The 26,212-nt window shown below is 41.9% G+C and overlaps 1 protein-coding gene across 5 annotated transcripts in view; it reads right to left on the reverse strand.

Moving 5' to 3' along the window:
• Window positions 1-1,203: 1,203 nt before the first annotated feature.
• The window catches only part of hps4 (HPS4 biogenesis of lysosomal organelles complex 3 subunit 2), a 39,032-nt gene continuing 14,023 nt past the window's right edge, over window positions 1,204-26,212 (reverse strand). For 2 of the 5 annotated variants that reach the window (XM_068006075.1, XM_068006074.1), the window contains exons 3-14: window positions 23,687-23,777; window positions 21,038-21,181; window positions 20,806-20,913; window positions 19,570-19,686; window positions 17,660-17,754; window positions 16,805-16,877; window positions 15,192-15,210; window positions 11,705-11,804; window positions 10,279-11,173; window positions 9,080-9,212; window positions 5,521-5,629; window positions 1,204-4,268 (exon numbers count right to left, since the gene is read on the reverse strand). In XM_068006075.1, the coding sequence (XP_067862176.1) occupies window positions 4,097-4,268; window positions 5,521-5,629; window positions 9,080-9,212; window positions 10,279-11,173; window positions 11,705-11,804; window positions 15,192-15,210; window positions 16,805-16,877; window positions 17,660-17,754; window positions 19,570-19,686; window positions 20,806-20,913; window positions 21,038-21,181; window positions 23,687-23,777 (2,056 nt within the window). In that variant the 3' untranslated portion in view covers window positions 1,204-4,096. Of the gene's footprint in view, window positions 4,269-4,818; window positions 4,904-5,520; window positions 5,630-9,079; window positions 9,213-10,278; window positions 11,174-11,704; window positions 11,805-15,191; window positions 15,211-16,804; window positions 16,878-17,659; window positions 17,755-19,569; window positions 19,687-20,805; window positions 20,914-21,037; window positions 21,182-23,686; window positions 23,778-26,212 lie in introns of those variants that run through there. The other 3 variants (XM_068006078.1, XM_068006077.1, XM_068006076.1) reach the window with 3 other exon arrangements.

Consider the following 26,212-nt stretch of genomic DNA (forward strand, 5'->3'; position numbering starts at 1 on the left):
TCCACCACCCCCTAGGGCAGTGCATTCCAGATCCTAACCATTCGCTGTGTAAAAAAGTTTTTCCTCATGTCACTTTTGGTTCTTTTGCCAATCACTTTAAATCTATGTCCTCTGGTTCTTGACCCTTCCGCCAATGGGAACAGTTTCTCTCTACCTAGTCTGTCTAGACCCTTCATGATTTTGAATACCTCTATCAAATCTCCTCGCAATCTTCTCTGTTCCAAGGAGAACAATCCCAGCTTCTCCAGTCTATCCACATAACTAAAGTCCCTCATCCCTGGAATCATTCTGGTAAATCTCTCCAGCACCCTCTTGAAGGCCTTCACATCTTTCCTAAAGTGCGGTGCTCAGAACTGGACACAATACTCCAGTTGTGGTTCGAACCAGTGTTTTATCAAGGTTCATCATGATTTCCATACTTTTGTACTCTATGCCTCTATTTATAAAGCCCAGGATCACAAGTGACAGAACCAGTCAGTGCTGGACAATCTGGTTATGGGGCATCTATGATTGCCTACATGGCCAATATCCAATGCCCGTTCCAAGCTAGGTCCACTCAGAGAGGAAGATAAACAAAAAGTACACTAGGCAAGGAACCCTAGGATGACTTTTGTGCACCTCTGAATGGCATAGCTTAAGAGTGGCATCAGTAACGGCCTGCGAACAGGTCATTTGTATACTGGGTTGTACAATGTAAATGTCATGGGTGAAAGTGGGAAAAATACAAGTTTCACAGAAATCCCTCATTTTCATTAAATTAAAATTACCCTCTCCTCCCCGGGAGCCGACGCCAGCAGGGATACAGTTGCATTGGTGCCAGTTCGTCTCTGGGTACCTTGAGTAGCGGACCATTCTTTATGTCCGAGTCAAAGGCAATACTCTGCAAGTTATTTGGGACTTCACAGCCAAGCCTAATCCAACTTTTGCCAGATGTTCTGAAGCACAATTTTCAGCAGTGGACACTAAATAGCTTGGAGAGGTACTAAGGCCAATTGTTGCACCCCCTCCTGCTACATCAGTGAAAATCAGCTAACTCAGCACAGGCCAGCAATGTGACCTGTATGGTTCAGTTCTACAATAGGTGACATAATTACATGGTGGAAGCCTAGGGCTGAGATACTACAGGATACACTGAGCAACTAAATCTTCAGAAGAGCACACTCCCTCCTCTCAATTTAAATACTTTACTCAAAGAAAGGCACATTGAGCAGTGCATATTCGATTTATTGTACAGATGTGAGAAGATAGCAGCCCGAGAGTACCCAGAAGGAGTTTTACTCAAGCCTGCATACAGCAGATTTGCCACATAAAATTCTACAAAGTACCATTAAAACAAATATCTCACAGCATTGAGACTATTGATAATTAATAAATGTAGTTAAGAACTAGTAGTTTAATAATAATTGATCAGTCAGACTGCAGCACCGAGTGCAAGGTCACACTATCGATAAATACTGTAATTGTACAAAATATAACAGACTGCACAGCTACTATAACCTAATTAGATGCAGTGTGGGTCATATAATGCAGACCAAACAGTCCTATTCCCTTGGTTGGTGGGTAAGGCAGATTGAACAGCTGAGGAGGAGCAAGTTGCAGTGGCAAAGACACAGGCCAACCGCCTATATGGTTGTCACTGTACTTTGGGAAAAGTAGTGTGCTGACAATGGGCAGCTGTGCTATATTCCTGTTACTCTTCAGTGGAGAAAAGGTGAAAGTGATGGCCATGTACTGCTACATACCCACAGGGAGAGGCAAGATGGCTCATTAAAATTTACAAATACTTTATATGTATCATTTAATACATACTTTGCTAAAAAGTTTAATCGACTTGATTTTCCACCCATTCGTAGTCAATGGTAAAAAATCTAGCTCAAAAGCTTTTAGGAATAAGGCCTATAAAACCCATTCCTTTACAATAGATCTCAACTTCGGCTACCTGTCCAGTAATCACTGCTTTCTTCCAGACATGACATCTAGAACCCATTTATACTGTCTACTTCAATGACCTTCCAAAGTAATTTGTTTCGCCCTTTACGTAATGCTATAATACAATACCAAATGTACAATGAAGTCAAGGAGACCTTCCTTTAGTTTGTCATAAGTACAAGACATCATTCACTGTACACATTCAGTTTACTTTTCTAATGATTTCAATGCAGGATGGATGGCTCCTATCATAGGTAAGACAGCCTGCTGTATACACATTTTCACCATTATCCTCAATCGGTCACAAGAAGCAGGATTTGAGACAGTAAGTCTGCCCAGCGTCTCTCCTTCCCCCTCCCTATCACACACATACTGGGCAAACTAATCACTCATGAGCTTCCAGATGGGAGTAAAACAAATCTTTAGCTTAAGTTCCCAGGTCTCCCAAACTTTCAGAGGTACGTTCCAAGATTCAAAGAAAGAATTGTGAAATTAAAACATTGAAAAATGATGGAAATACATAGCTGGTTGCTCAGTATCTGGAAGAGAAAAGGTATTTCAATAGGACCCTTCATCAGCATAAAAGGGTCCCTGTTTTTTCTGCATTTCCTCAAAAGTAAAACCTCTTACATTTGATAAATATATACACATCATTGCTTCCTATTTAATACAAGTGCTATATACTACAGTCTCTCTTTTTCCTTTATCCAGTTAGCGGTAAAATTTAATTAAGTCATGTATAAATGTTAAGAAAATCAGCTACCATGACGAGCTATCAATATTCCTAATACCTTTCAATTCAGCTACAGCATCTGTGTAAAGTGCAAAACTTAACAGAGGAAAAATATTACATGCAACTGGATGTCAAGTAACCAAATAGATTTGAAACAAAGAAAAAAAATATTAAAATCCAAGTGATTTTCACATGTTAACCTACTTTTAAAATACCATCACAAAACACGCAAGAAATACCTAGCCATATACACATGGGGCTGGGCAAATATTCTCAAATCAATATGTTAATGGATACCCAGGAATATGCAAACCAATAAAGGCGGAAGCGGTCACTATTTAACAAAATGGGTTCCAGGTATGTTTCCCAGTCTGCTGAGTTATGTGGTCGCAGCCCAGGCAACAGTGAGCTGTTACAATTAGCCTCAATGCCTCTGGGCTAGGGAGGGGGAGAAAAAAAAAAGGGTCAGGGTTCCCACTCCTGAAACCTACCTCTCTTCCGCGGCCTTGTCCACGCCCGGGTGGCCCCGGAGAAGGAGAACGCGGTGTCCGCCAGTACGCTTGAAGACTTCCGCGACTGGTGAGCACTGCAGGGACTGGAGTGAATAGTGGATAATAGTAATGACATTATGATTCCTTTGTCCTTTATGATTTGGGTTTTTTAAAAATTCTTTAAAAAAAGTACATTTGTGAATGTCAGATGATTACAGGATTGAAAAGGCTGGGCTCACAAATGAAGAATGAGCACTTGGGCCAGGTATCAGAAGTCTGTTAGCACCCATAAAGCGACAGAAGTATGAGGAGAAATAAAAACATTAAAATTATTGTACTAGTGTCATAATGTGAATGGGGTGGGGGGGGGGGGGGTTGAAAAATGGGATGTGCAGCCACTGATATTACACTGTTACGACAGAGACTGCAGTGGGAGTTGATCAGAAACGTTACAGGAGTCAACACTTCCTTCCACAAGTTTGATTGCCAATATGAACTTATCTATTATGCCAGAAACTATTGATAAGCAAGGTGTGAGGATATTAGAGTCAGCCCCAGGTCTATTTAGAAGCTTTCCACTTCTCGAAGTCCACAATATATTTTCCATCAGATAGACTGGCTTGTGATTTTCTGTTGGTCCATCAATTCTCTTGCACAATGTCAGAAGCCTCGATTCAAGTAAGGCAAGCTGGGCAATGTCACTATTTCCCCCCCACAACCCCACAAACAAAAAAATAATTTTCTAGGGTGCTCCAAGTATTACTCAATTTAAGCAAATATACCGGAGTAAAAGGCAGCCCCTGGAACCTGAGCGTGGCGTCTAATGCTTGTAAATCGAGTGTGACTTTAAAAAAAAGTTACATTTAGCTCCATTTGTTCTTTTAAAAAAGTGCTAGTAACTGTCCATTTAATACTGCTGGTGAATGTCAGGGATCAGTCTCGCTCAGAGCAGATTTACTCCGTGTTTTAGCAGTTTCTGCTTGGCTTTTCCCGGTAAACCGAAGGCATTGTCGTGGGGGTTTGGAACACCCGAGTTGAGGACAGGAGTCACAAGGTATTGGAAGTGGGTTTCCTGGGCTGAGTTACGGCAGCTGTAAACAGCAGTGGAGGCATTTCTGTTGGAGAAAGTAGTATTGATTAATGCAGGATCTTCGACTGGGGAACGGCAAATCACAATGTTTTATTTTCATCTCTTTTTGTCTTAGAAGTCTAGGCCGACACTCCTGGGGTCAGTACAGAGGGAATTATACACTGTTGGAGGTGCCGTCTTTCAGGTGAGACGTTAAACCGAGGCCCCATCTGCCCTCTCAGGTGGACGTAAAAGCCCACGGCACTATTTCGAAGAAGAATAGGAGAGTGCTCCCTGGTGTCCTGGCCAATATTTATCCCTCAACTAACATCACTAAAACAGTTGATCTGTTTGTGGGGCCTTGCTGTGTGCAAAATGACTGCCGTGTTTCCTCCATTACAACAGTGGCTACACTTCAAAAGTACTTCATTGGCTGTAAAGCACTTTGGGACGTCCGAGGTCATGAAAGGTGCTATGTAAATGCATGTCCTTTCTTTCTTTTGAACTTAGATCATTTACAATTGTCTCCGGTCGTACCTACCCATTCTGCATTTTGCCCCAAGATAACAAGACAGTAGGATGACCTGATCCCAGCTCTTCGCCACTGCCACTCTATTACTGGTCCCCAAGTCCGAGGGAAGAGTCTTTTTCTGATATTTCTTCCCTGTTGGTCACCGCTCACTGTAAGGTAAATCCATAGAAAAGTGTGAAGGGCATGAAGCCCCACTCTCCTAGACTGTTGCTCATGTTGGGAGTTCTAATGGACTGCACGAATCCAGAAGATATACACCACAAGCTCTACCCCCCCTGCATCTTTGTCCAGTGAATAAGTGAGAGCCAGGATGGTTCCCAAAGTTTCAAACCTGGGTCTCTGCGGAGTTAGTGACTTCAGCCAGGGCAATCGTACGGGTGCTACAACTGGGGAATCAGCCTGGATTCTCACTCTCCCTGCAGTCAAATGTCTTGCCAACAGACACAGGGCCAGAAATAGCTGGGATTATAGTGACATAGTAATGGTGTGCGTCTTTATTAGTTTGTTAAAAATCCAGCAATTTGCAGCATAAAAGAGATACGCCATGAATTCCGATTCTCCGCAAATTGCTGGACGATTTGCGCCACTCTGCCGTTATATCGGCTTTGGCGAAGCTAAAGCATTTTCTTGCCGTGAGGCTCCCCGCGGTCTTGTAGCAATTACTCAACCACTTTTAAGCCTGCAGTCTGACAAGCATTATAAACTTTAGACAAAGTCTATTCTCTACAACCCTCCCAACTCTTTACGGTATCAGAAAACAACATACCGGACAGTCATCTCATGAGTGGTAGTGTTGTGGTTCAAGTCAGTGTGCATCAAAGCTGTTGCTCTAATGAAGTGACCCTTCTGTGGGCCAGGGGTTGGAGAGAGCTGAGCTTTAAAAGAAAAGGAATAGTACAGCAGTGGTTATTCAGTCACAAGGAAAAAGTTGTTTTGCTGCCGGGGCTTTCACCATTATATCCCCTGATCTATTGAACCACATCAGATGAAACATTACAGTTTAGTCTGTTTTGTAGATTTCTTCCCCCCCCCCCCCCCATCAATTTTCCTACCTCCTTTGCTAATGAAGTTTTTGGGGTACAGTTCCACAGATGTCGATCACCCTAAGTGGCAATGATTCAAATGCCAACCTTGACAGAGCATCAGCCTAGTCACATGCTTGCAGGGGTTACTGGATAGCAATTAGAAGCTGTAACCTTGGCTGATTTACCCCTCCCTAATCCTGGGGCTCTGACACCAATTGTAGCAGCCTTACCATTTGCTGAAATCGGCTAACTCAACATTACACAGGGAATTGAACCTGCTACCTTCCTATTCACTATGGCTCAGCTACTCACTGAAGCTTCAGCAAGCTCCTTTTCTCGATTCTGATTACTTCTTCCATTCTTAAATTCTGGGCCCTTAAGGCATACTATTATTTCACAGTATGGTAATAGATACAGTACAAGAGGAAGCCATTCAGCCCATCATGCCTGTGCCCATTAATATCCTATCATGTGATTTTAGCTTTACTTTATCTAATTCAGTTTAATTTACTCTAACTGGCTTGAGTGGTTCACTGCCTGGAGTTGGTACTCACTCTTTACTCATTCACTCTTCCCTCATTTATTTATGCTCCATTTTTCCCAAGTGATCTGTGCTTTCAGCGCTTCTAGAGGTTGAAGCGGATACCATAACTTGCTACTTGCAGGACTAGTTCCTGCACATCTTCATGGAGGCTATTTTCAGGGTGTTGGTGGATGGGGAAATAATTCCTTTGGTCATCTTCAGGCTCAACTTTTCCAAAACCCTCCTCGTTGGACTTCAATCTTCACCTTACAAAAACTCCCAACTCATCCAGAGCTCTGCCACGCACATCCTATCTTGTACTAAATTCCACTCACCCATCATCCCGTCTTCACCTGACCTTCACTGGCTCCTCATTTCCAGGGCATTTATTTCAAAATCCTCAAGTTCATTTATAAATCCCTCCAGAGCTTCACTCTACCTCTGGAATCTCCTCCAGCCCCTACTTCTCATCTCACATCGTAAGCTCTTCGAAGTCTGGAATATTGCAGGTCCTCTCCCTTCCGTGTGCTCCACCAACAATGGCAATTCTTTCAACCATAATAATCCTGCAATCTGGATTCTTGCCCTAAACAACTTCCACCTTACAACATCTCTCCCCACCTTCAAAAGCTTCCTTTAAATCTACCACTCTGATCAAGCTTTGGTCAGCTCTCCTAAAAACTTGCATTTATATAGCGCCTTTAATGCAGTAAAACATCCCAAGGCACTTCACAGAAGTGGTATCAGTCAACAATTACACTGAGCCACATAAGGCGATATTAGGACAGGTGACCAAAAGCTTGGTTTAAGGAGCGTCTTAAAAAGGAGAGAGATTTAGGGAGGGAATTCCAGAGCTTAGGGCCTAGGCAGCTGAAGGCATGGCTGCCAATGGTGGAGTGATTAAAATCGGGGATGCGCAAGAGGCCAAAATTGGAGGAGCGCAGAAATCTCGGAGGTTGTAGGGCTGGAGGAGGTTATAGAGATAGGGAGGGGCAAAGCCATGAAGGGATGCAAAAACAAGGATGAAATCAAGGCATTCCTGAACCGAAAGCCAACGTAGGTCGAGCGACCACTGGGGTGATGGGTGAATGGGACTTGGTATGAGTCAGGATACAGACACCAGAGTTTTGGATGAGCTCAAGTTTATGGAGGGTGGAAGATGGGAGTCCGGCCAGGAGAGCATTGGAATAGTCAAGTCTAGAGGTAACAAAGGCATGGAGGAGGGTTTCAGCAGATGAGCTGAGGCAGGGGCAGAGCTGGGTGTTGTTACAGAAATGGAAGTAAGCGGTCTTGGCGATGGAGTGGATATGTGGTTGGAAGCTCATCTCAGGGTCAAATAGAATGACAAGGTTGCAAACGGTCTGGTTCAGCCTCAGACAGTGGCCAGGGAGAGGGATGGAGTCGGTGGCTGGGGAATGGAGTTTGTGGCAGACATTGAAGACAATGGTATCGGTCTCCTAATATTTAGTTGGAGAAAATTTTTGCTCATCCAGTAACCTTCTCATTCCCGCTCAGTGTTGGATCTATCCCTGTATGAAGCACCTTAGGATGATAGAAAAATGCTGTTATACCTAAAGTAAAGAGACTGTCTGGATTTGAACATTAGAAATAGGAGCAGGAGTAGGCCATACAGCCCCTCGAGCCTGCTCCACCATTCAGTAAGATCATGGCTGAACTTTTACATCGACTCCACTTTCCTGCCCTATCCCCATATCCCTCAGAATCCAAAAATCTATCGATCTGTTTTGAATATATTTAACGACTGAGCATTCACAGCCCTCTGGCGTAGAGAATTCCAAAGATTCACAACCCTCCAAGTGAAGAATTTTTTCCTCATTTTGGTTCTAAATGGCCAATCCCTTATCTTGAGACTATGCCCTCTAGTTCTAGACTCACCAGCCAGGGGAAACAGCCTCTCAGCATCTACCCTGTCAAGCCCTCTAGGAATTTAATACATTTCAATGAGATCACCTCATTCTTCTAAACTCGAGAGTATAGGCCCATTCTACTCAATCTGTCCTCATAGGACAACTCTCTCATCCCATGAATCAACCTAGTGAATCTTCGTTGCTCCCCCTCTAAGGCAAGTATATCCTTCCTTAGATAAGGAGACCAAAACTGTACACAGTACTCCAGAAGTGGTCTCACCAGAGCCCTATATAATTGCAGAAAGACCTCCTTACTCTTATATGCCAACTCCCTTCCAATAAAGGCTAACATACTGGAGACCAGAGAACATCTGTTAGTCCCTTTCTAGACACCATTTTCTTCTCCAGTGTTTTGCCTTTATTGACTTTTGCAATTTCAATGAAAATTGATTTTGTTATATATAATCTGTGATTTTATTTATTTCAGCATAAAGACAGAATGTTACAGACATGAACAACCATTTCGTGGATAACTTAGTATGGTCATGTCCTGATGGAAAACCAGCTCCAGGGTTAAACCTAAAAATGGTCTACACTGACATTTCACCAATATCTCATGTTGCATGTATCCAATTAACTATGCAGAATATAAGGGAGAAAAAGAAAATTCCTATCCTGATCACAATCCAGTGACTCCTGCTGGCAAGTGGATGTGAGTGAATACAGGGCATGAACAGTATTGGGCTCATTTGCGATGACCTTCCCACCCATCCCCAACGCTCACTCTCAAGGCGCACACGTGAAGAATAGCCACTTGTGCAAGATCTTTTGAGGACAGTCGGCAAACCTGTTGAACTATTCCAGCTTAAGTCAGCACCTTCAGAAGAGGAGACACACACAAATACTGACCTGTGAGTATATGCTGAATGCAGTCATAATGTGCAAAGTTATAGCTGGGTCTGCTGGCAGAGAGATGCTCTCTGGGTAAAGTCTCACTCAGGTGGACTTCTAAGCCATTTAAAGATGCCAGGGAGCTGTGGTACTGTGGAGGAGACAGAAATGATTGGATTCTCTTAGTCAGGTAATGCGGAGGGATAATTGCCAAGTGCTGTGTGACTGCAGTGAACACTGCATCAGATACATCTCACGTCCAAACATTTGCAAAATCTAGTCAACATTTCAAAGTATCATAATAGGGCTTTAGTTCCCTCAGTGTTCTATTTTTAGTGCACTGCCTAACATTTTCATATTAAATGGGTTAGGAAGTGTATTAAAATAATGCAGATAGGAATTTAAAATAAACGTGTTAACCTCTGTGCTAGAAGTAGGGCAGAAAGGGAATTAAATTCAAGAGTTTGCAAACATATCTGACAGTAGATACCAATCAGCATGTTGTATGTATCTTACAAAATAGTAAACACATTATTGGATTGATTCACCAACATAAACCACAAGGTTGAAATGCACCTAAGCCAAATAATTATTTACAATATAATTCTCAAGCATCTATATGAAAAATACAGCCTGATGGAACAGTGGGCAAATGTAGTGCCTAATGTGGTACCGAGCTATTCAGAAGGTTCCAAGTTCAATCCTTCATCTCTGGCAAGTTATCTGACCTCAGCTAGGATGGCAGTTTGAGCACCACAATCGACCTTAAATGCCTTTAGGCTAGTTGGGAAAGGAGTACAAATCAGTCAAGTTTCCTCATCACAATCGTATCATTTCTATTGAAGAGCACATTTGGTGTGGATGTAACTAAAACCATTGCCTTGGCTCATACAAGAATGGCCACTTGGATAAAATATCAGAAGGCTGCCCGTGGAATGGTACTCAAGTACAAGTAAGCGCATTCAGAAGGCGGGAGGAAACAGGAACTTGAAAAAAAATGATAATGGTGGCCCCATGAGGAGGTCAGAAAACCTCAACACTGGACTGCATTTTTGGCAGTACTCACTTCAGGGCCTTAACCAGGGATAATATGTTGAACAAAAATTGGTTACAGGATTTTACTGCAGTTGCTAACTCTCCTTATCTCGTCTACATCTAATTTACATCATTCATAGACTAGCCTCATTATTTAGAAGACACAGGTTAAAGTTACTTACAACATCTTCAATAGCACTGCGATTAGCTCTAAATCCATCTTCAGCCAGAAGAGACATTACCAACCCTTTCACTGTATGAACATATAGATTCAGTTTCACCAAATTCACATGGTCTTTGGGTTCATCGAGGCTTCCACACTCTGGTGTCGCAGTCTGCTTAATTCCTGCACCTTCTTCTCTATCCTCTGTAGCTAGTGCAGAGTGAGGAGAGTGTCTACCTGAGGCACCACGGGACATCGGAGTATTACCATGTACTGAAATCCTATGTTGTTGTGAGGGCAAAGTTTGGACATCAACAGAACGGCTTAAAGGAATCTTAATACTGGGCTCTTTCTGGTCAGAACCAACACTGTTTTCAGATTCAGAAGTAAAATGTGCTTTCAGAGAATCAGAGGTAGCGTACCTATTCACAGAATTTAAAACTGGATCATTGAAACTTTCAGAATGTCCTTTCATTCTTTCAACATCCTGATCATTTCCATCTTTTGTCAATTCCATGTAGAGATTACTAACTTCCTTGGAAACTGCATCAGACTGCCCCTCATCCAATTGTAGTGAAGGGGAAGAGTTTGTAGGAGGGGAAGACAATGGGTTTTTGTTCTGTGGATGAGAGTTTGCACTCCCTGAAGACTTGTAGTCAACTTCCATTGGACGAGATTGTATGGAGTGTTCTTCTTGGTAATTCTGGGCAACACCCATGGAGTCTGCTGGTCTATTATTGTCTTTGGTATTTGGAGATGGGGCCCCAAACTCAGCATAGTTTTCACACTCTGCCTCTGAGTGTCTGTACTCACCGTTCATCTCCTCAAGATCTGGACTGGCTGACAGTGTTCTGGACAGCGGCCGTTTCTGAATTTTCTTCTCAATCAAATCTGGCTTTGGAGACTCAGGTAACCTACAAAATGAAAAAAGCAATACCAAGTCAGCTTTGTTCCAAATTTTATTTTACTTTTAAATCTCAACATTAGTTTCACGGTGAGATGACTGCTTTTCAAGGCTGCTACAATAGTTATGCAACGTAAGCATTTTCTCCCCATCACTGTTAACCCTTCATTGGAGTATGGTTCCTTGGGTGCCCAACTGGCCATTACTCATGTGTGGGCACTGACAATGTTGACAGGTATTCTATCACAGAGGTTATTAACAAGTCCAATAATGTCCTCATCTAACATCCACACACACCTCCAGCATGGGTCTCTACAGTTGACCTTAGTGTCCTTGTATGGAGAGGGGTGTTAAAAGAGAAAACAGCTCATGATTATAATCTAGCGACTATGGTTGTGTGGACGTCAGTAAGGCCAGTATCTAGTCAAGAAGCCATCATCTAGGCTCACATATCAAGAATGGTCCCTTGGGTAGGGTACTACAGTGGGATTGTGCTTCAGTGGGTCAGCATCTCTCCCGCTCCTTGTAAAGCCTGTCTCACCCATGCATCCATTCAACTGGGAACTGCCGCAGGGCTGCAGACTCATCTTCAGTAACAAACACAGCCAAAATAGTTACATCCCGTGGCAATGGGGCATCTTCTGCAAATACAAAATAGAGACAGCAGTGTATTATATTCAGTGGAACATTATTCAGTGTAATATGACAACCCCAAAGTAACTACTTTTAGAAATAACTGCAGCAGACAGGCTCAAGTCACATGGAAGCACACTGATGTCTAGTCTCTAAGCAGGGTGGCCTCATCAGACTTAAGACACTTTAAGGTTGTAGCTTGGAGCAGTTGGACCCTGGGACGATGATACCAAAACAACCACCCTACTTCACTGTCCCTTTTCTTCAATTTGAAGTCTACCATTAGTTCCCTGCAGTGTAATTGGATCCATGGAGGAGGTAGTTGCGATGGCAATGAAATCAGATCTGTGTAAAATGGATTCCCACTGATGTCATAACAAGGTAGATTGGGCAATTTATACTGGAGAATATTTGTAGGCCACAGTGTGACACTGATATAAAAGCACCTTTAAAAATCAGTACTAAATGTATTTCTATCAATAAGTCTGCTGAGGAATGTTTCGGAGCCTTTAAAGTCAGACATTGAAGCTTAAATTCCAAGGGCTATACCTCCAAATTAAACTGAAAAAATTGTGTTGCTTTACTCTTCATCATGGAGCAAGCTTTTGGTTTAGTGGTACCATTCCCGCCTGAGTCAGAAGGTGTAGGGTTCAAACCCTGCTGCAGACAGTCCCGGCGAGTGGAGACTGCAGCTCCAGACAGTCCGGCGATTGGAGACTGAAACTCCAGACAATCCCGGTGAGCGGAGACCGGAACTCTGGCTCAGAATTCTGGGTAGACATCCAGCAAGGATACTCGCGTCCGGTGGGTGTGGGTGCCCCCCCTCCATCATAAGGGTTGTTGGAGTCCATAAAACCCTCCCGTCGTATACAACTAACCACTCCATCAGCTGGTATGATGGTAGTTATGGCCATGAAAGGAGTGTTCCTGTCACAGCCTGTCAGATTGCTAATCAGCCTGTGAATCCTTCCTCTCCAAGGGAAGAGTGTGAAGATACGAAAACAAAGCTCCATCATGGGTTGAACAGACAATGCAAGAAACATTGAAACAAAGTGAACAAAAAAGGTAGGCCGGAGGGAGGAAGGGACAAGTTTGCACAGTAAGATTGCAGAGTACAGATGAAAGAAGCCATCTGGCTCAACTAGATCATTCTTCCAGATTAACTGGTCATTCCTTCACGGTTTATGGAATCTCGGTGTGCAAATTGGCTGCCGTTCTTGCCAACATAAAAAAAAACATTTTGGGATGTCCTGAAAATGTGATAAGGTGCTTATGGAGAGGAAGTAATTATTTAGTAAAAGTTAACTATTTTTATTTCATCTTCAGTTTTAACCACATTTGCATCCTTTGATAACTCTTTTGGTCTTATAATACTAGAAGACTTTCTTATTGGGCTCTACAACAGTGCTCAAATCTAATTCCCTTTTTAACTCTCACAACCCATTTTAATATTTTTTGGAGGTTCCTGAATTATTCTCTCTGGTTTTCCTCACTTCCCTCCCTGCAGTCTTTGTAGAACTTGTTTCTGTTATTTTGTTTTGTAATGTCTTGCAAATTTAGGGACAGATTTATTTAGTCTACACTTTCTAGTCTTTCATATGCATTTACTCTAAGTATATATTTAGAGTTTTAAACATTTGAATAAAGAATATGTTCCTTGCCCAACTTAACTGAAAAAAAACAAGAAAGATAAAGAAAATGGAAGAACGATGCTTGCATAACATATATGTCAGCTTTCACAACCTCTGGCCATCCCAAAACACTTCACAGCTGATGAAGTATTTTTGAAGTGTAGTCACTGTTTATAATGTAGGGAAACACAACAACCAATGTGCACACAGCAAGGTCCCAATAATTTAGTAATAATTTCCAAACCATGTTTCCCCTTCCGAATTCAGTCGCTCTCTCCAGATCCCTGTAGGCATCGACCAGGATTATTGGACACGAAGATGGCTTTATAGAAGAAGCCAATGCCATTCCACATCCGTCCACAAGAGGGGTGTTTCTGTCGGCCAGGGTTGACACTTGCAAATACGAAGAAGGTCTCCATCTAGTGGCCAATCTTTAGAACTAACCAAATCTTCCAAATTCAAATAAAGTACTGCCATCAAGTCTGCCCTGTAGTGGTAATGGTGTTTGCAGCTGGAGGCTGCAAACACCATTACCACTACAGGGCAGACTTGATGGCAGTACTTTATTTGAATTTGAATTACACCATAAACTATGCTTGATTGATTTGTGACCTCGTTTGATATTTCTGCTGCTCCATCTAGAATAATTTAATTTATATATTTAAAATGCACTGTTCATTATAGCTCCCTCAATAGCTTAGCTCGTTAAGACAGTGAGTAATTGAGCCACAACCACCAGGAAGGTCCTAGGTTTGATTTCTGGCCCTTGCTGAATTAGCTGATTTTAGCCAGGCCGGTGGTAATGGCGCTTAAATTGATCTCAGCACTGCTGGGTTAGGGAGGAGGGGAAAAAAGTCAGCCTGGGTTTTCAGTCCCAATTGCTATCCAAAGGACCCTTGCAGGAAATGCACGTGTGGAATCAGAATCGGCTATTGGAAATTGGCTAGAATTTCCATCCTGGAAGTGTGAGGACATAGGACATTCCACAAGAGAAGAATGGATACTTGGGTGACATACCAGAGTCGATGACTTCAGGACAGGAGCAAGGGAGAGAGAAAAAAAAAACTGTCCGGTCTATATATTCAAAAAATTTTATGCAACCTCTGGCCAAACTGCCAATTTGTGCAGAATTCTGGGACGTTTGTGCTGTCCCCTAGACCTTCCATGATTGGGTTGAGGCAGCCCATCCATCTAGGACTCCTACAGCCAGAGGGAGAGGAGGCGTTAAACCCATCAGTCTGGGTGGGATCCCACTTCAGATCCCAGAGATAGAAAGTATGTTAACTCACTGCGCCATTCAATCCCCCCACCCCCTCAAATGAACCTGTGGGTTGGCCTGAGTAAAGACTGAGGGTGTTAGAGAACTGCAAGTATATTTGTGATAAAGGAGATACAGAATAAAACAGCAACTTTGTAATGGAATCAAAAAGTAGATTAGAGAAGTAATGGCAAAATGCAGAGAATACTTGCAAAAACCACTCATTCCGTTGTGCAACTGCTTATTTTTAAACCCAGTAGAGTGGCAACATTACACATCCCATGGTATAAATGTTCCACTATTGGTTGGTTAGCCTTCGGACGCTCATTTTCTAAGCTCACACATAGAATAATCACTTGGGTGAAGTATTGGAAGCAGGCAACCCCTGTGAAACTGTGTCCCACAAGACAGCACATTTAGAAGGGAAGAACATTTGTTTTTTTTTGGGGGGGGGGGGGGGGGAGGGGAGGGAAAATGCGAGGATAAATAAATAAAATAAATCTTACCTGTCCTCTCAGTCAGATTCTGAAAGAAAAGGCAGTGACTCAATTAAACCTCACTGTACAAACATTCTGCATCATACTACCAGAGAAAGTTCATATACTGGTTAATAGATAGTGTATCCAGACAAAAAAAAATGAAACAATATCTACTACTTCACTAGACATGCAATGTCTGGGAGTAAAAAAGATCTGGTCACCATACTGACATCAACAGAAACTTTACTTTATTGAGAAACCCCAAGTCCCAAATTCCAGGACACCAAGGTTAAAAAGGGTGGGAGCGAAAGAGAAATATCTGGAAAAAAGTGCTTAATAGAAGCCAAGCTTGAATTTTAAAAGCTAAACAGTAAGAGGAATGGAAGATCGACTGAGGTACGGAGTTCTACAGGTTTAAGGTCTTGGGAAAGAATGAATTCGAGTAGGAGACCATGTGATAAGTCTTAATTTCAACCAATGGGAGTGCAGGGCAAAAGAATAGTGTGTAGAGCTGAATATTTTGAACTTAGAAGAAGCCATAACTTCACAGGGGCATTGATCATAGTATTGTCCTTAAAATAGAGAGGTAGGAAAGAGGGAGAGAGTGAGCAGAGGGGGGGGGGGGGGAAAGAGATAATTGACTGAAGATTTGAGAGGGTTTGAGTACAAATTACAAGGTTTTTACTGTGTCCTGTCCACAACAGTAGGAACTTCTCCAAATATGGGAGCAGTATTGAAGCCTTGGACAGACTTGAGCTTTATTAACAGTTATCGAGGAGGAAAGAAGTGTTTGACACAACAAAAAAGGAAACAAAGCCTCCTGGCGGCAGCTTAGGCTAAGAGATGGCGGAGTTCAATTTAAAGGCAGAGATAGTGAACCCTAGAATAAGTGAAGATGTATAAATATGTATTATAGTTCAGTTACATTGCAAATACTGGCACACTATCAACTCTCTTTTCAAAATTCACATAAGTAAGGGATAGCCTGTGCTGGTATCAAGGACTAGTGGGAAGAAAAGAGATGGTCATCAAGAAGTATGCTGTTGTCATACTTCTATGGACTACATCTAATCCACACTAGTATATCAAAGCACCTTGTCCTTATGATACTGAGTGAAAATACTCCGAGGTGCACGAGAAACAATGTAGAAATGCACGAGAGCACTACTTACAGTTTTTCTTTAGGTCACTAAAGCAAGGACACTTCGCCTTACTTATGAGGCCAGCTTGTTGAAAATCTCAGTGCAGCACCAGCCTTAAGAGTGCACTAAAATGGGATATTAATAATACAGAAAACGCAAGAAATAAAACTAGAAGATACGGTGATGAAGTCCAGCACCATGGATCCCCTGTTATACTGAAATCTGGTTTACCACACACGAAGATTGTGCAGGAAAGTGCTCAGAAAAAGTGCTCCCAATCAAAAATCAACCTTCTATGTGCAAGCAGGTAGTGCAGTGGAATGATTTAACCCTTTCAGCACTGAAGAATCTTTTGTACCTTTCAAAGTAGGAAGTGGCTTTCTCTCGCAGAACATCTGCAAATTGTGATCAAGTAAATTACTACACTGCATAGAATATATTTTTCGATTTATAGTATTCACTGAGCACTCCAGTGTAAGCAATGATCCAGTGACTCACCTGATTGTTCACTCCAGGTTGATAAGCCAGTACTTTGGCTGTTAGTGCAGGTGGAAGCTGAGTGCTGACAATGCTATAAAACAGAAAATTAACACATAGTGCTGTGTACATCAACATACAGTATTAGGCAAGAGAATATATAAATCTAATGCTAAATTAAAGCACAGATGAAAATACAGAGTTAGGCCAGAGAGTGTATAAAATTTAACTCTTAATCAAAGCTCCTACGATGTACCCGAGAGATTAATTTGTCCCATTTCAGTATATGTCAAGTTCCTACTTCCTAATATTCTCCCCATTGCATATGAAAGCAGTGGCTCATGCTGGAGTATCATGAGCCTTCTGATACATTATCAAAGTGGCCTTTTTTCTTGCATGGGCCTGGACAGGGATTGTCAACAGGCTATTTGACAGTGCGGGGAACACAGATAAGCCTGATCCTGTCCTCACCTGACAAAGACAAACATACATGTGATTAGCGTTGAAGAAGAAAGCATTACATTTTCTTCCCCATCTCCAGCCCAAGGGTGCTGAAGCCAATTGTGTTTTCCCACTTCCATCCTTATTGAGATCGGTTAACTCAGCACAGAATAGGTAAGCCCTTCCTGGTCCCAATGGCTCAAAGCCATATTCAGTGGTGCACTAACCCACCAAATCTCTGGGGAGAGCTGGAGTTATATTCCAGACAATGTGCACTGGAGAGTGGAAGGCGAACTAGAATTGTGTGTATTAAAACAAAAAAAATGTAATTTAGAGTTCTACCTCAAAAAAATAAGCAGCATAAAACAAAAAATTTTTATCAATAGATGTTGGCTTGCTACATATGAAAGCAGTGCAAGTGCAGTGCAGACTCACAGGTTAGTGTAAAGGATGCAACCAGCCAGGATCTCTGGGCAGCGCTGACAAGTCTGTAAAATGAGTGCAGCTTTCAGCAGCAACAGGGGATCCACCTGTTAGGAGACAGAGCAGAGGATTGGGTCAGAAAACTTAAAATGCCTGAGAAGGTAACAAGTCAACTCCAGATCATTGCATACCTGAGCCAAACAAATTTTGGCCAAGCACAGTATTAGCAGCGTACAATCCGTAAACCAAATTGGTTCCCATTATAAACCACTCACAACATCAGTAGTACCTCAAATTTACAATGTATCCCTTGTCCCACTGTGCATAACAGTTTCAAATCTACAGTATTAATATCTTTTCAGTGCTTGGATTTTTGAAGGTACAATCATTCAGGCTTCTCTCCCCTCCCCCCCGACCTCCATGGCCCAGCTGGTAGGCACACTGCAGTATGGAACTGAGCTGTACAGACCAGGGAGAGCCCAGGTTCAATCTCGGCTGAGTGGGCTGATATGGGCAGGGGCAGCAGCAGAGATGCTATGATTGATCTTAGCACCCTTGGGCTTTTAATAGGGAAAGAGAGGGGAGTGGGGGTCGAAAAGTCAAAATAGATTTTAAGCTTTCTGAAAGAGTTCCTGCTCCCTATCTGGTGACTCCTGCTAGAAAGTGCAAGTGTGGATGCCAGATAAGAACAGCACCAGGCTTGGCACTGATGCCTCTCGTGGTACGGTGGCCTGCCTCTGCTCACTGTCTGGCACGCATATTAAGAACAGGCTCTTGGTGAGGTACTAGAAAGCCACTAGCTCCAGCACGTCACCACCTTCAGAAGAGGATAGAACACTGAAAGGGAGAAAAAAAAAGAATTTTGTACTTGATAGGGTGAATAGAACATTATCCTGCTTTTTATACGGTCAACATCAAGCATTTCTAGGCCTGTTGTAAAATCAGATCAGATGCAGATTAATGCTCCCTCTACTCTGCAACACAATAGTAGGTCTTAAGAAAGAACGAACGAACTTGCATTTATATAGTGCTTTTCACAACCTCAGGACATTCCAAAGTGCTTTACAGCCAATGAAGTACTTTTGAAGTGTAGTCACTGCTGAAATATAGGGAACGTGGCAGCCAAATTGCGCACAGCAAGGGCCCGCAAACAGCAAAGTGATAATAACCAGATAATCTGTTTTAGTGACATTTGTTAACCAACCTTGGAACATCTCCCACTGTACCAGGATAACATTACCATTTCCACACTGGCTACCTCATAGCCTCTGTGAGATTGCCAATTTAATGTCAAATGATGGACAGCTTTGTGCAGAGGTGAAATGCTGCACTATGCCATCCAGTGCCTCAGAGCAAGAGTCTTTTGATATATTAGTGGAGTAATGTCACACAGACCTTACAACAAAGAGGTTTGAAGCTCAGCTCAGGGTCCCTCAACATTCTTCCCTCAACTATGACCACCTAAACAAAACTGTTCATTCACCTCACTGCTGTTGTGGGATCTTATTACATGTAAAATGGCTGCTGTATTTGCCTACATAACAACAGTCGGTGCTCTTCAAAGTAATTTATTGTACATGAAGCGCTTTGAAAATTTTTTCAGATATGATAAAGTGCTAAATAAATGCAAGTCCTATTTTCCCAGTAGTGTTTAGCAGGTTTAAAAAACAATTAAAATTTCATCAGAATTGTTATGATCTGGAATGCACTGCCTGGAAGGGTGGTGGAAGCAGATTCAATGGCCTCCTTCTATGCTGTATGATTCTATCCCTTACAAATTAACTTCCATTCTAAGACCAACTATTCCGGTGAATAAACTGATTATTGTTTTGCTATTTACTGCCGCTTTAACTATTGGGATGTTACTGTTACAAAGAATCTCCCACTATAAAGTGTAAAAGTGGAGAGTCTCGCTGGATTACTTTGGTCTTGTCCAGGTTCCGCAAGGAGTTGAATGTCTGGTGCAGGTCACAGCTGTTTTGTTGAATGTGCTCAGTGTACAGGTCCCACTGATGGGCCAGCTCATCTTGTTCCCGTACCTGGGAAGGGAAACCAGAAAAAGTAAATGGGGATAGAAATGATTTGGAAAATCATAGGCTGCATTCTGGAAAGCAAGTGCTGTTCCAACTGAATCCGGCCTAGACCAACAGGATGAAGGCTTTCATTCAATGATCCTACATGGAATGCAGTGCAGCAGTCTCAACACAATTCTCAGTAGTGCCTGTCCACAGGACAAATTTGGCACAAATTGACAACCTCATGCAAAGACCATTTGGATGGCTGATAATGGGAAATGCAAAAATTCATACTGATGCAGCAAGATTTGTATTTCTGAGCTTGTAGAGGGAACTTCATTCTGCATTTGGAACGGCTGTGCCAAACCTGGAAATGCTCACTGTTGACTGTATGCTCAAACTGTTAGGTTCCACAGCACTGACATCCTTTTCTTCGATATGCACAAACATTTACCAAAAACATTTTTAAAAAAGTTAGAAATACAAGAGGCAATTTTCTGACAGAGGATTTTGCTACCTGCTGTTACAAACTTACCTCATCTGAGTGCCTGAGACAATTTAGATTACAGAGTTCCTGGTCACAGTTCACTTCCATTCTAAACTGATTGTTATAAATCCCAACGGGTTCTGAGTAATACTATGATTCTGTTTGTCTTTGTCGGGCAATATGCTGGATTCTGGCCAGCTTAGATTTTGCGATATATATGTACACACACATATATACATATACATACACACTTGGGCCTATTTTGACTGGACCAATAAGGGTGTCATGGAGTTGTCCGAGTGTCACCAAACAAGCATCAGCACAAGTACCCCTTTAAGGGCACCACTAATATAAGGAACAAACATATGAGTCCAGTCAGAGTAAAATCTGACAATGCTCGAGAAAGTTCAGATCATCCAGGAATGTGAAAATTGCATTGCTGGTCTGTACAAGTAGATTGAGCATTCAGCCCACCCAAGGCTGCAAAAGCAAAAAAAGAGGTAGCCAGTGGTGCTGTGCCTTTGGCAGGGAATAACACACAAGCGATATGCTACTGCTGATGGCAGCATAGTGCAAATACAAAGTGAATGGGTTTGTGTTGCAATCCCAAATACTGCATTCGATACATACATTCATAATACAATGCAAAACACTACCTTGTATATATGCTTATTAGATCCATTGTAAAACGTAAAGACGCCTATAAGCTGATCCAGAAAACGCTTACAGCTCATATCAGGGACTTCTATGGCACATCCAAGAGCCTACAACAGACCAGAGAAAATATATTTTAAAAAGTAATTATGGCTCGTAGGGGGTTGGAATCTGTATTGTCAGCATTACCAGGCACTCATCTTTTTGATGTTAAGGTACTTATTTTATACATACCCAAAGGTATTCCCCATCCACCTGGATAGCAAACTTCAGCTTTCGCAAGTGGATGAGACTGGGTGGAGATCCAGAGATCTCAGTAATGCAGCAAACCACGCCAGCAATCTGTCCGCATAGTAGTTCCTGCTGGTCAATGGTAGTCTGCTCAAGAGAAGTTGATAAAGTCTTTGAGAATCAGTCAAAAAAGACAGAGAGTAAAATTCAGGCAAGTGGAAAGAAAACTTCTCAAATTGCTTTTCTTTTACTATTGAGAATGAAAAGTCATTTTACTGGACTGCCGTTTTAATTTAGACTTAAAAACAAGGTAGCCCCACTGGCTAAGCTGGCATGAACCTAACCCACACAGACCAGCAGGTCAATTCCCAGTCTGTACTGAGTTGGTTGATCTTAGCTGGGGTGGCCCCAATGCCAGGGGAGGGGGGGGGGATAATCAATCATCATTCTTATTATATAGAGTAAATCAGGCTTAAAAAGCATCCATGTGAGGACATTGGGCAATGACAGTCGAGTAGTTTGCCAACAGTCAATCTAGGCTCTCGCATAAAAAATGGTCACTTGGAGCCGCACCTCAGCATGCAACTGTACCTTCTGGAGAACAGGGAAGAAAATTGGAGGCAAAAACAAAAACGTTTTTTTTAAAGAAAAGAGCACACAATGAAGGTCCTTGGCTCAATCTTCACTTCATGCTGGGTTAGCTGATCTCAATTAGCATGGCAGTTGGGGCATCATCATTGACCATTTCACCCCTGAGTTATGGGCAAGGAAAATAAATAAATCAGCGAGTGTTCCTGATCCTCATTGTAGTCTGCGCGTGTGAATACTAGATGAGGACGAGATTGGTTTCAGCTACTAAGCCTGGTCCCTCACATGCCTGCTGCACTGCCAACACTCGCTGTTGAAGCTCACATATACATAGCAACTTGGGTGTGGCATTGGAGGATGCCATCACATGTGGAACAGTACCTCAGCATGATTCAACACCTTCAGGAGAGTTGTGGGGGACCCTTAAAAACTGTACAGTAATCATGTATTTTGTCCTGAAATGTATGACCTAAATTGTAATTTTACACCACTTAAAATGTTGTACTCATTTATTCACTTTTCTTTCCAATTTCACTCATTTGTCTGAACTACCTTGCCAACTGGAAGACAGTCATCTTTTAGTCACTTGACAAGTCTATTTATATTTAAATTAGTTTTTTTATGGCTATTGGCACTTGGACAGCCGAATGAGGTTCCCTATGGCTGAGTGACTATACGCAATAGTATTCAACAATGCAGATCAGGAAGAAGTGAGGTGTGGTCCCTAAACAATGCTGAGTTAGCTGATCAAAGCTGAGATACTACAATTGCTCTCTGCTCCTTTATGCTTGAGGATAGGAGGAGAAAAAAAACATCAGACGAGGTTTTCACTCCTAACTGCTATCCAGTATCCCTTTCTAGAAAGTCCAATAACTGGATAGTTATCTATATTAACGATTTGGAGGAGGGGACAGAGTGTAACATATCAAAGTTTGCAGATGATACAAAGATGGAGGGAAAGTAGAGAGTGAGGAGGACATAAAAAACCTACAAGGGGATATAGACAGGCTGGGTGAGTGGGCGGAGATTTGGCAGATGCAATACAATATTGGAAAATGTGAGGTTATGCACTTTGGCAGGAAAAATCAGAGAGCAAGTTATTATCTTAATGGCAAGAAACTGGAAAGTACTGCAGTACAAAGGGATCTGGGGGTCCTAGTGCAAGAAAATCAAAAAGTTAGTATGCAGGTGCAGCAGGTGATCAAGAAGGCCAACAGAATGTTGGCTTTTATTGCTAGGGGGATAGAATATAAAAACAGGGAGGTATTGCTGCAGTTATATAAGGTATTGGTGAGACCGCACCTGGAATACTGCATACAGTTTTGGTCTCCATACTTAAGAAAAGACATACTTGCTCTCAAGGCAGTACAAAGAAGGTTCACTCGGTTAATTCCGGGGATGAGGGGGCGGACGTATGAGGAGAGGTTGAGTAGATTGGGACTCTACTCATTGGAGTTCAGAAGAATGAGAGGCGATCTTATTGAAACATATAAGATTGTGAAGGGGCTTGATCGGGTGGATGCGGTAAGGATGTTCCCAAGGATGGGTGAAACTAGAACTAGGGGGCATAATCTTAGAATAAGGGGCTGCTCTTTCAAAACTGAGATGAGGAGAAACTTCTTCACTCAGAGGGTAGTAGGTCTGTGGAATTTGCTGCCCCAGGAAGCTGTGGAAGCTACATCATTAAATAAATTTAAAACAGAAATAGACAGCTTCCTAGAAGTAAAGGGAATTAGGGGTTACGGGGAGCGGGCAGGAAATTGGACATGAATTTAGATTTGAGGTTAGGATCAGATCAGCCATGATCTTATTGAATGGCAGAGCAGGCTCGAGGGGCCGATTGGCCTACTCCTGCTCCTATTTCTTATGTTCTTATGACAGTCACATTGGTTATCCAGTGTAAAAATCAAGAAGTGTTTGGGACACTTTGTTAAAACAGATGCACAATTCTATAATGTTTTGACATCATATATCACCTCACTTATGCATGAAGTCAATGTAACCAAAATGACTCCTCTTCCCCCCAAAACACAGACAAAACAGTCTCTTTAATTGTGGCCTCACCTGTGAAGGGAAAAAGTAATAGATCCCAGCTCTTGTTGGATCCCCCTCCTCTTTAACTTTTGAAGAATCATAAAGAAAGAAATAATTGCACCTGGAGAAAAATAAAAGTTAGATACACAAATAAATGGATCTGTTAAATGGCACCTCTCTAGTAATGTTAATTACAAATATATTACTAGGACGACATCTGAAAGCAATCAATTCGGAAACACCTCCCCCAAATTTGGAAAACAAACATGGGATTTAATTTTTCTTTTCTTGATTCAACTTGAATTAATTTTCTACTCAAGGTGAGAGATATTAATGCTAGGGATTGGAACACTTCCCATTTAAAGCATCAACATCAAGTACTCCCAGGTGAGATGTAGCATAGCTAGATACAGAGTAACCCTCCCTCTATTCTGTCCCAAAACATGCCTCAGTCTCCACCTCAGAAAAACGTCCAGCATTTTGTTTTGGACCTCACCCATCTTGCAACCTCTCTTAAATGAGATTGCCAACTTATTGCAATAAATTGGAATACTGTGGGTTCATGCCCACTGAGAACTGGATTGAGACTGGCCACACTCACTTAACATTGGACATTTACAGCTAGCAGGCAAAGGAGACTCTCATCCCACCAGTCTGGATCCAAAGCCAGGGCATGGCTTTAAGACTTGCTATGATGAAACTTTCTTCATTCACTGTGGCTTTGCTCCTATAATTGGTTTAAGGCTGTGCTATTGGTTATATCAGTTCCTTATGATTTTGGGTTTTTTTTGATTAGGGGTGGGAAGAAAGGGAAATATTGAGCATATATTAGTCCTGCTCTCTAATATGGAGACAATAAGCTACATTGAGACGGTATTTTGTATGACTATTTTTAAACTCTACCCTCCTTCCCTTCCTGAAAGCAGTCACTCATTGTTGGGTATGATTCCAACTCAGCCATTCAGAGAAGCCTATCAAATCAAATTCCTTTTTCTTTAATTTTATTTGCCTTTTTCTTCTATTGCGTTTCCCATTTCCTTATTTAGTCCATTAATTCTTCATCACTCTATCTGGAGATCAGAAATAATCGGTTTAGATTAACTTAAAATATGTCACTTGAACAAACCGGCTACCTTTTAAACCTTAGCGACAAAAGGATAAAAAACAAAACATGCAAGATAACAAAATAAGCCATGGAAGGGCTTGAACGTTTTATAGTTATGTCTTTTCCAAAGAGCAGGTTCTTATCGTAATGAGAAAAGGTTTTTCTGTTGTTCGTAGCCCATTTGTTTCACATACCGAATAGGCTGAATGTTGACATCTTGGTGACCAATTTCTGGACAGGCTAGAAGCTGGCATCCCTATTAAGTTAACATCCAAGTATCAAAAATCCCTTTAAAAGTGTCAATTTCTGTCGGATTCTGAAGCACCGTGGGACACTTTACCACGTTAAAAAACACTATATAAATGCAAGTTGTTTAAAAATTATTCTGCTAGAGCTCTCAATGGCCTGATGGGTAAAGGCAATGTCCAATGAGATACTGAACATGTAGTAGAAAGATCCTTGGTTCAATTCCCTGGTCTCAGCCAAGTTAGCTGATCAGAGCCGCAGCTACAATTGGACTACAGAGAATGAGGGGAAAAAAAAAATCAGGCAGGCTTCCTAGTGGGTCTTGCTGGAAAGTGCGTACGTCATAGCAAGAAAAAAAAAGCAGCTTTCCCTAAGGAGTAGCTTCATCGCCAGCATACATGTGACACCCCTTGTCTGTGCATAAAAATCAGGAAAACAAACAGCACATATATAGTCTACAATTTGCAGTAAACCTGCCCTTTCTCCTCACCTCCAAAATTTTCTTCCGCCCACTTCTCCAGACTCATACTAGGCTATAGCTCAATGGGTGTAAGCACCCTCCTGTACCTAACAGACTATTGTTTGTGTAGAAGCCTCGGCAGCAACTGTTAACAGCAGTAAAACGGCTTTAAAATTCAAGTCATTTTTTGGGGCAATTATAGCTTAAGGCTAGTGATTGGCCATAGTGTAACAACATATGACAAATCCCATGATTTCGCAACCTACCATAACAAGTATGGTTTTGTTCATCTCATTCATCATGGTAGATAGAATGTTTAATTTCCTCACCTCCACTCTTTCATCGCCTGCAAAAAGTGCTGATCGGCTCACAAAACAAAAATCTTCTATGGTTAACACTGTCATTAGTGAGTGTACACAAGTATTTTGTCCTTTCACAAACACTTCTAAAATATATATGAGAGTAGGGAAAGGGGTCATTGATTGAAACTAGTAATAAGCAAATTTAGGAGTCTTATCAGGAAACACTTCTTCACACAAAGAATGATCAACATATGGAATGGCCTCCAAGTAAGGTAATGGAGCTAGTAAGGTACTGTAATCATTTAAAAAATAACTGGATGCCATGATGAGAGGACTGTAAATTATTTCTGGAAAGATGAGCTAAGGGCAGAATGACCTTCCTTCTGCATTCTAATTTTGTTATCACAATTAATGCAACGATTTAAGAAAATAATGGGCTGTTT

Source organism: Heptranchias perlo, chromosome 25, assembly GCF_035084215.1.
Source record: "Heptranchias perlo isolate sHepPer1 chromosome 25, sHepPer1.hap1, whole genome shotgun sequence".
NCBI classification, from domain to species: Eukaryota; Metazoa; Chordata; class Chondrichthyes; order Hexanchiformes; family Hexanchidae; genus Heptranchias; species Heptranchias perlo.